The sequence below is a fragment of the Pan paniscus genome, chromosome 10, assembly GCF_029289425.2.
Source record: "Pan paniscus chromosome 10, NHGRI_mPanPan1-v2.0_pri, whole genome shotgun sequence".
Taxonomy (NCBI): Eukaryota; Metazoa; Chordata; class Mammalia; order Primates; family Hominidae; genus Pan; species Pan paniscus.
The window spans coordinates 121,089,966-121,100,920 of NC_073259.2; the positions used below are offsets into that span (position 1 = coordinate 121,089,966).

At 46.3% G+C, this 10,955-nt stretch overlaps 1 protein-coding gene across 1 annotated transcript in view; it reads left to right on the forward strand.

Moving 5' to 3' along the window:
* Positions 1-10,955, forward strand: part of OAS2 (2'-5'-oligoadenylate synthetase 2) — a 33,099-nt gene extending 22,144 nt beyond the window's left edge. The window contains exons 6-11 of the mRNA XM_055096201.2: positions 2,175-2,345; positions 4,177-4,465; positions 5,646-5,833; positions 6,938-7,176; positions 8,320-8,473; positions 9,607-10,955. Of these exons, the coding sequence (XP_054952176.1) occupies positions 2,175-2,345; positions 4,177-4,465; positions 5,646-5,833; positions 6,938-7,176; positions 8,320-8,473; positions 9,607-9,717 (1,152 nt within the window). The 3' untranslated portion in view covers positions 9,718-10,955. The remainder of the gene's footprint in view (positions 1-2,174; positions 2,346-4,176; positions 4,466-5,645; positions 5,834-6,937; positions 7,177-8,319; positions 8,474-9,606) is intronic.

Sequence of the window (10,955 nt, forward strand, 5' to 3'; positions counted from 1 at the left end):
CACATACACCGTGCACACACATGCACTCACACACATGCACTCATGCACACACATGCATGCACACCATGCACACACATGCACTCATACCACGCACACATATGCACTCACACACCACAAATATTCTGCCCTGTGGAAGGGGCAGTGTTGGCAATGAATATTCCTTCAATAGGCACCATCCTCAGCAACTATAAGGCCAACTTACAACATCTGAGAACAACCAAGGTTGGCCTTCAACTTTCAAGCTGAGTGCCCTTCCCCACCTCCAGGTGAGCTAGCCCAACTTGTCTGTGTTGCCAGCAAAAGTACAATATTTGTATAGAACAGTAATTACTTGCCTCTTACTGCTGTTTTAAAAAAATGCCCTAAACTTAGTGGCTTAAAACACATGAATTTGAGCCAGGCACAGTGGCTCACACCTGTAATCCCAACACTTTGGGAGGCTGAGGCGGGAGGGTCACTTGAGAACAGGAGTTTGAGACCAGCCTGAGCAACATAACAGTACCCCGTCTCTACAAAAATAAATAAATAAATTAGCTGTAGTCCCAGCTAGTTGGGAGGCTGAGGCAGGACGATCACTTGAGCAAGGGAGATCAAGGTTGCAGTGAGCCATGATTGTGCCACTGCATTCAGCCTGGGTGACAGAACAAGACCTGTCTCAAAATTACTTTTGCACCAACCAAAAAATATATATATACATATATATATACACACACACATATATACATATATACATATATATACACATATATACATATATACACATATATACATATATACACATATATATACACATCTATACACACATATATATATATACATATATATGTTTCCTCACCTTTTCAAGCTCCTTGAGGTTGTCCAAATTTCTTGGCTCATGGCCCCTTCCTCCATCTTCAAAGCCAATAGCATAGCATCTTCCAGCCTCTCTCTCTACTTCCAACATCACACCACCTCCTCCAACTCTAACCCTCCTGCCTCCATCTTATAAGTACCCTTGTCCTTATAAGCACAGTGGCTCACGCCTGTAATTATAGCACTTTGAGAGGCTGAGGTGGGAGGATTGCTTGAGACCAGGAGTTTGAGACCAGCCTGGGGAACCTAGTGAGACTCCCATCTCTACAAAAAAAAAAAGCTAGGCGTGGTGGCACAAACCTGTAGTCCCAGCTACTCAGGAGACTGAGGCTGGAGGATCCCTTGAGCCCAGGAATTGGAGACTGCAGTGAGCTATAATGGCACCACTGCCCCCCAGCTTGGGTGACAGAGCGAGACACTATTTCTGAAAAAACATGGGTTAGAATCATGGGTTGGAAGGCTACCTATTGGGTTCTATGCTCACTACCTAGGTGATGGGATCATTCATACACCAAGCCTCAGCGACATGCAATTTACCCATGTAAAACCCCACACATGTACCTCCTTGAACCTAAAGTAAAAGTGGAGAAAAATGTATTAATTAATCCAATTAAAAATTAAAATTAAGAGGAAAAAGACCCCTGTGATAACATCAGGCCAAACCAGGTAATGCAGAATAATCCTCCCATCTCTAGAGACTTAACCACGTGTGCTTCAGAGGGAGCACAGCTGTGCCAAAACCTGGACTTTGAACTGTTGGCCTCCAGAACTGGGAGAGAATAAACTTCTGTTGTTTTAAGCCACATAGTTGTGGTCACTTGTTATGGCAGCCTTTGGAAACCAACACACCCGCACATGGCGTGTTTAACGCAGGCTGATACAACCTTAAGAAAGGAATGGATGTGGTCATCAGCAATCTCCAATACCTACAGCAAATGGGAAGACAGGGAAGGACCAGAGGTGTAGGTAAAGCAAAAAGCCACAGGTCATTAGGAAGTGATGCTCCAACTGGGCATGAAAAAGGAGTTTGGAGTTAGGAACATGACAGATCTGTCTGGACAAGGATCCAGATCTCTCCTAGGGGGAAGGAGAGGCAACTAGGACAGTTTTTGTGTCTGTGGGGGGTCTTGTGTGCCACTCCAAACTCTCAGGTGTGTTCTTGGGATGTATTTGTGCAATGACAAAAGACAGAAAAGATGCCAGCCCACGAGCAGGAGGGCAGTTGGGAGAGGCAGGGTAGGGGGCCCAGTACAGGCAGGAAAAGAAGACTTGGGTGGGCTTACAGGGGCCACTCACACTTGGGGTCTTCCTTCCTTCCCCAGCCTGCACCACTCTTCACGACCCCAGGCCACCTTCTGGATAAGTTCATCAAGGAGTTTCTCCAGCCCAACAAATGCTTCCTAGAGCAGATTGACAGTGCTGTTAACATCATCTGTACATTCCTTAAAGAAAACTGCTTCCGACAATCAACCGCCAAGATCCAGATTGTCCGGGTGAGCACTGGCCTTTCTCATGTCTTGTTGGAATGATGTAATATTGGGCATTCCTGGAAGGGAGGTAAGTGGGCATTGTAGCTCTCCAGGATCCATCTACCTTCAGAAACGAGGAAGGGAAGCCAGGAGTTAAGGGAAGTAGGACACTAGTTTTCAGGGGGACTGTGGATAGACTGCCTAGGTCATTAACAACACAACTTTGATTCTGTATTGTTTTTCTTGGAGCTGTTGGCCATCCTTGGGGCTCTTGGGCCTGGAGACACATCACTCCCGTCTCTGCCTCTGTCATCACACCTTTTCTTCTGTGTCCTGCCCCTTCTCTTCTTTTCTAAGAACACTTGTCATTGGATTTAGGGCCCAGCCTGATCCAGAATGATCTCATCTCCAGGTCCTTAACTCAGTTACATCTGCGAAGACCCTTTTTCCAAATAAGGGCACATCCACAGGCCCCCAGAGCATGTATTTTTAGGGGTCCACCATTGAACCCACTGCAGATTCTAAGGAGCTTAGAATCTCCTTCTCCTTTGAGTGACTGGAGCCCGGCTTGCCCCATCAGCTGAGCTAGAGATTCAGAGGCTTTTGTCATTCTTGTCCGTGGCTCAAAGGCCACGGGGCTGACATGTTTCTCTCTGTTTACTGGTCACACGACCAGATAAACGTGTCTCCGTGGTCACAAGAAGGGAAGGAGGAAAATGTTATTATGTACGCATAAACTTCTGCGTTGATGCCAGAACAAATCTGTGCAACTAGAGAAGAGGGGCCTGGGAAATGGCACCAATAGCCCCAGGGCAATGAGTGAACTGTCTCATTGAAGGTCACTGGAGTGAAAACAGGACTGAGTTTCTGATCAGTGTTAGAACTGTCAAAGCATGTGCTTTCTCCTCTCCTTCCTGAAACCCCATTCACATGATAGTCAGTGAAAAATAAAAGGTATATGACACATCAAAGAAGAAAAGAGAGCCATCGGCAGATAAGACATTGCTTTCCATCTTCCTGAAGTTGGTTGAAGGTTTCTCTGCTTAGGCCAGAGGAAGGTGACACCTAGAGATTGTAAGGAAGGGGCTACAGTCTGAGAGGAGCCGCCGAAGCCCACCTCTTAAAGACAAAGGTGGCCTGCATGAATGAAGGGGGCTGGAACAGGGATGAATTGAGGATCTGCATACAGGAAATAGAACACACTCTTTCCTCACCTCCTTAACCCATGTAATCAGGCATTTAATACCCATGGATAAAATAAAACATTTTTCTCTACAGAAACTAAATGGAGGAGAAAGAGGAGGAAGAGGAGGAGGGAGGGAAGGGAGAAGCCTTAATGGCAGAGACATAAATAGCCCACAAAGCCTAAAATAGCTACTATCTGGCCCTTTTGCAGAAAGTTTACCAACCCTGTACCTCAATTATGGATATTCACCCAATGATCGCCAGACCTGCAGGAGAAAACACACATCAAAGAACAGATGAGCACCTTCACCATAATTATTGCATTCCGCTCGATTTATTTGGTTACAGGAATCCAAATAAAGCTAAATATGTCTTTAGGAAAATCTTTAGGAAATTGACCTGAGAAGCAGGTAACTTGTAACTAGCCCATCAGTTGTTCATGTATAAAAGGCAGGAGAATAATTGCCTTGGGAACTGTATTGTTTAATAACTGCATTATCTATTAGTTTGTAAAAGAAAACCCTTTGCTTTGGACTCAGCCCTCACTGGACCCTAACGCAGAACTTGGCCTTGGAAACAGTGTCAGTTAGCCCAACTGGTGCCAGCCCACGGGGGCACGGGACTCCTCGGTTAAGGAAATTCTGGATCTCAACCTTCCTTTCTTCCTTAGGGAGGATCAACCGCCAAAGGCACAGCTCTGAAGACTGGCTCTGATGCCGATCTCGTCGTGTTCCATAACTCACTTAAAAGCTACACCTCCCAAAAAAACGAGCGGCACAAAATCGTCAAGGAAATCCATGAACAGCTGAAAGCCTTTTGGAGGGAGAAGGAGGAGGAGCTTGAAGTCAGCTTTGAGCCTCCCAAGTGGAAGGCTCCCAGGGTGCTGAGCTTCTCTCTGAAATCCAAAGTCCTCAACGAAAGTGTCAGCTTTGATGTGCTTCCTGCCTTTAATGCACTGGGTAAGGCTCCCCAGACCTTAGCCTGGAAGTGATGGTGGACAGAAGGTGGAGGGAGAGCCACGTGACTTGATTACGGGCTCTGAAAACATGTGCCACTCATGGGTCCCTGGCCCCAGCAAGTGGCATTAGTCATGGCAGTAATACTTCACACTTGTAGACGATTTTGGTCCCATTTCTCTTTTCCAAGCATGGGGGTGCGTGCCTATAATCCCAGTAATCAGGGAGACTGAGGCAGGAGAATTGCTTGAACCCGGAAGGTGGAGGTTGCAGTGCGAGATCGTGCCACTGCACTCCAGCCTGGGTAACAGAGTGAGACTCCGTCTGAAAACAAACAAACAAACACACAAACAAAACAAGCAGTTGGGCTGGGCATAGAGGCTCACACCTGTAATCCCAGTATTTTGGGAGGCCGAGGCGGGAAGATTGCTTGATCCAGGAGTTCGAGACCAGCCTGGGCAACATAGTGAGACTTCGTCCCAAAAATAAATAAATAAATAAATAATAAACAAAGTTAGCCAGGCATGGTGGCACACGCCTATAGTCCCAGATACCCAGGAGGCTGAGGTGGGAGGATTGCTTGAGCCCAGGAGATGGAGGCTGCAGTGAGCTGTGATCATGCCACTGCACTCCAGTCTGGGGCAACAGAGCAAAACTCTGTCTCAAAAAAGCAAACAACAACAACAACAACAACAAAAACAACAACAACAACAAAAAAAAAACAAGAAGCAGTGCACCAGATTTAGCCCAGGGGGCGGTGGTTCACAAAGTCCAGATCAGTGTCGTCCCAGAGATCTTTCTGTGATCATGAAAATGTTCTATGTCTGGGTTCTACAACTACTGAGAGCTTGACATGTGGCTACAGCAACTGAGGAACTAAATTTTTAATTTTCATTCCCTTTAATGAATGTGAGTGCAAATGGCCACATTGCTGGTGGCTGCTCTGTTAGTTTAAGTCTAGATAATACTTTAATAATACCAGCTGCACCCGTGTAGACCACATAATTTTTACATATCTCATTATTCTGGAGATGCTCCCTGTGTCTTAGACATCAGTCTTTTAAATATGCTAATACTATTCAGAGTAATTTCCAAGAATTAAATCATATTTGTCAAAAATGTTTTGGAATCTGTTACTTACTATGTGTATTAAAGCAGGATGTGAATCTCTCCCTCATGCCAGGTCAGCTGAGTTCTGGCTCCACACCCAGCCCCGAGGTTTATGCAGGGCTCATTGATCTGTATAAATCCTCGGACCTCCCGGGAGGAGAGTTTTCTACCTGTTTCACAGTCCTGCAGCGAAACTTCATTCGCTCCCGGCCCACCAAACTAAAGGATTTAATTCGCCTGGTGAAGCACTGGTACAAAGAGGTAAGGACAGTCCTTGTTCTGACCATGGGGTTATTATTTTTACCAGTAAGCCATGAACATTAAGCCCTGTTGCCCACAATCTCCCATGCTGAGGGCTGAGCCACTTTGGAGAATCTGCCCACTGGGTATCTTTACGACGTTCCCATCACTAACCCTATTCATTTGGGTCAGGCGTTGATGGCTTCTGCCCATCAAAGCTGCTACATGTGGTTTACTTTGCCCTCACACTGGCCAAAGAATTCTGCAGGAATCCAAGTGACCTTGCCTACAGAGGGTGGGTGGAAGCTGGGATTCACATGCCCACACGTTGCCAATAGGACTTTTCTGCTTCCCGGCGCACATGCTCTCTCTCAGAAGGCAGGTTGAAGCTGTAGGTGGAACCGGGGCTGCATTTTCTATACACCCAGCTCACAGGAGCTTGAACAACTGGTCAGCCCCTAAGCCCCTACTACAAGTGATCCTCAGGCAGGTAACCCCAGATTCATGCACTGTAGGGTGCTGAGCAGCATCCCTAGTCTCTACCCAGTTTCCCCTCACTTGCACACAAAGTAGCTTCTGAATATCCTCATGACAGTAAACATCAAGCATGATATCAGCTCTCCCTGAGATGCCTCCTTTCTGTGTCCAGCTCCCTGAAATGTGAAACCAAGACCAAACTCTGTAGTTTTCATCCCAGAAAATCAGAGAGCTGGCATGGCGTGCCAGAAGACTTGGGGCTGTGGCGTGACCTTGAGTGAGTCACTCCACTTCCCACAGCCTCAAAGTCTTCATCTAAAATGCAGGTCATGCTGCCTGCATTGTGGGGAAGATTAGGAATGATGTGGGTAAATGCCTGGGCGCATAGCTGGCATGCAGTGGATTTCTAGTAAACTGTAGCTATGTTATTGTCCTAGGAAGGCATATATGGTCAAAAGCACAACAAAGAAACTCAAGTGTGCTGCTGCCAGGTGGACTCCTGTAGGCTGTACAGTTTAGACATCCAAGCTGCAGAGTGTGAGCACACCAGCATGACACTGTGACTCAGTTGCCTTGCTGTGGTCCCTGTGCGGCTCTCACTGAGCTCCTAGGCTAACCAGTTCGTCTGATGTTCCCACTCTTACCTAGTGTGAAAGGAAACTGAAGCCAAAGGGGTCTTTGCCCCCAAAGTATGCCTTGGAGCTGCTCACCATCTATGCCTGGGAGCAGGGGAGTGGAGTGCCGGATTTTGACACTGCAGAAGGTTTCCGGACAGTCCTGGAGCTGGTCACACAATATCAGCAGCTCTGCATCTTCTGGAAGGTCAATTACAACTTTGAAGATGAGACCGTGAGGAAGTTCCTACTGAGCCAGTTGCAGAAAACCAGGTGCCCTCACCCTAGCCCCGTACTTTTCTTAACCTGATTCCCTTGAACACTGTCTCAGCAACCTGGATTTTCCTCTGCTGGGGTCACGATTCATTCCTTGCATGACGGGGGAAAGTGCTAGCCAACAGAACCTGTCACAGTCTCCAGGGATAAAACCTAGCGGGGGCAGGAGAAAATGCTGTTCAGAAAAAATAGAGAAGGAAGGTTCAAGATACCACGTCCCTGAGCTGCTTTCATCTAAGAGGTGTTAGAGTTGGAAGCGTGTCCCTAAGAATTAACGCTATCATTCACGGGCCGATTTATCCTGCAGGGTTTTTATTGGGTTAGGGTTTATCTACTCTTCCAGACCTTCAAGAATAGTAAGAAATCATATCCATCTGCTTAGGGCCACCGGCAAGGGACAAAAACAATGGAAACCAGAGGAAAGGAAAGAGAGAAAATAAAGGAGCATTGAAAAAGAATAGAGGAGAAGTAAGAGAGAAGGAGACCCCCAGTGGGTTGCCTACCCTGGGTTCTTGGCAACATTCTATTTGATTAAATTATGTATCATATTTTAGCTGACATAGCAAGGAGGAGATATTTAGACTATGCCTTCATTATGCCTTCATGAGTATAGCAATTAACAGCTTTCAAAACACTCTTGGCAAATACAATTTAATTCTAGGAAGTTGCTTTGGTTTTGGCTTTTGTTTTTGTTTTTGAGACAGAGCCTCACTCTGTCACCCAGGCTGGAGTGCAGTGGCACAATCTCAGCTCACTGCAACCTCTGCCTCCCGGGTTCAAGCTGGTTCTCCTGCCTCAGCCTCCGAAGTAGCTGGGACTACAGGTGCGCACCACCACGCCCAGCTAATTTTTGTATTTTTAGTAGAGATGGGGTTTCTGCATGTTGGCCAGGATGTTCTCGAACTCCTGGCCCTCAAGTGATCCTCCCACTTCAGCCTCCCAAAGTGCTGGGATTACAGGCATGAGCCACTGCACGCGGCCTCTAGAAAGTTACTTTGAACCCTACTAGTAAATTTGAGTTGCTGACATCTAAGCTGTAAGAACACATTGTCTTATTGCTGAAAGTATTATAGGATGGACCCCAAATTCTGAAGTCACTGGGTTTTGGAATCTCCTAATGCCTTCTAACCTCTCATTCAGGCCTGTGATCTTGGACCCAGCCGAACCCACAGGTGACGTGGGTGGAGGGGACCGTTGGTGTTGGCATCTTCTGGCAAAAGAAGCAAAGGAATGGTTATCCTCTCCCTGCTTCAAGGATGGGACTGGAAACCCAATACCACCTTGGAAAGTGCCGGTAAAAGTCATCTAAAGGAGGCGTTGTCTGGAAATAGCCCTGTAACAGGCTTGAATCAAAGAACTTCTCCTACTGTAGCAACCTGAAATTAACTCAGACACAAATAAAGGAAACCCAGCTCACAGGAGCTTAAACAGCTGGTCAGCCCCCTAAGCCCCCACTACAAGTGATCCTCAGGCAGGTAACCCCAGATTCATGCACTGTAGGGTGCTGCGCAGCATCCCTAGTCTCTACCCAGTAGATGCCACTAGCCCTCCTCTCCCAGTGACAACCAAAAGTCTTCAGACATTGTCAAACGTTCCCCTGGGTTCACAGATCTTTCTGCCTTTGGCTTTTGGCTCCACCCTCTTTAGCTGTTAATTTGAGTACTCATGGCCCTGAAAGCGGCCACGGTGCCTCCAGATGGCAGGTTCGCGATCCAAGCAGGAAGAAGGAAAAGATACCCAAAGGTCAAGAACACAGCGATTTTATTAGAAGCTTCATCCGCAAATTTTCTTCCATTTCATTGCTCAGAAATGTCATGTGGTTACCTGTAACTTGAAGGTGGCTACAAAGATGACTGTGGACGTGGGTTGCACTGGCCACCCAAGGATGTCTGCCACACCTCTCCAAAGCCCTCCCTACCTACCAAGATATACCTGATATATTCCACCAGGATATCCTCCCTCCAGATATACTTGGTTCTCTCCACCAGGTTCTTTCTTTAAAGCAGGATTTCTCAACTTTGATACTTACTCACATTTGGGGCTAGACAGTTCTTTGTTTGGAGGCTCTCTTGTGCATTGTAGGATGTTGAGCAGCATCTCTGGCCTCTACCCAGTAGATGCCACCCAGTTGTGACAATTAAAAGTGTCTTGAGACTTTATCATGTGTCTTCTGCCCTAGGTGAGAACCCTTGCAGTAGAGGAACCCTACACCCCAACCCTGGGGGGAACGTAGGGAAGAGGTGGCCAAGCCAACCGTGGGGTTAGCTCTAATTATTAAGATATGCATTATAAATAAATACCAAAAAATTGTCTCTGGCAATAGTTACCTTCCCAGATACAGGTCCCCCCTTTTTTCCCCTAACTCTTTTAAGCAATGATTGTAACTATTAGGAGACATTGCTCTCCCACGTATGTTTTTCTTTTTAGACAATGCAGACACCAGGAAGTTGTGGAGCTAGGATCCATCCCATTGTCAATGAGATGTTCTCATCCAGAAGCCACAGAATCCTGAATAATAATTCTAAAAGAAACTTCTAGAGATCATCTGGCAATCGCTTTTAAAGACTCGGCTCACCGTGAGAAAGAGTCACTCACATCCATTCTTCCCTTGATGGTCCCTATTCCTCCTTCCCTTGCTTCTTGGACTTCTTGAAATCAATCAAGACTGCAAACCCTTTCATAAAGTCTTGCCTTGCTGAACTCCCTCTCTGCAGGCAGCCTGCCTTTAAAAATAGTTGCTGTCATCCACTTTATGTGCATCATATTTCTGTCAACTTGTATTTTTTTTCTTATATTTTTCCAATTAGCTCCTCCTTTTTCCTTCCAGTCTAAAAAAGGAATCCTCTGTGTCTTCAAAGCAAAGCTCTTTACTTGCCCCTTGGTTCTCATAACTCTGTGATCTTGCTCTCGGTGCTTCCAACTCATCCACATCCTGTCTGTTTCCTCTGTATACAAAACCCTTCCTGCCCCTGCTGACACAGACATCCTCTATGCCAGCAGCCAGCCAACCCTTTCATTAGAACTTCAAGCTCTCCAAAGGCTCAGATTATAACTGTTGTCATATTTATATGAGGCTGTTGTCTTTTCCTTCTGAGCCTGCCTTTCTCCCCCCACCCAGGAGTATCCTCTTGCCAAATCAAAAGACTTTTTCCTTGGGCTTTAGCCTTAAAGATACTTGAAGGTCTAGGTGCTTTAACCTCACATACCCTCACTTAAACTTTTATCACTGTTGCATATACCAGTTGTGATACAATAAAGAATGTATCTGGATTTTGTGCCTAGTTCCTAGCACACAGCTTCAAAAATTCTAGAGTTTCCTGATAGGAGTGTCTTTTGTATTCATAACAAGCCCTTTTCACCCATCCCTGGGTTTATGCTAACAAGGTTACCCATGGTGGGCCCTTAGTTTCAAGGAAGGAGTTGGCCAAGCCAGAAAGACCAAGCATGTGGTTAAAGCATTGGAATTTTCAGCCCCATCCCACCCCCAATCTCCAAGGAGGTGATGGGGCTGGAAATTGAGTTCAATTTTAACATGGCCAGTGATTTAAGCAATGATGCCTATGTAAAGAAACCCCAGTAAAAACTCTGGACAGTGAGGCTTGGGGAGCTTCCTGATTGGCAGACATTCCAATGTACTAGGAAGGTAGCGCATTCTGATTCCACAGGGACAAAGGCTCCTGAGCTCTGGGCCCTTCCAGTGCTTGCCACCCTACATACTCTTTGTCTGGCTCTTCATTTGTATTCTTTATAATAAAATGGTGATTGTAAGTAGAGCA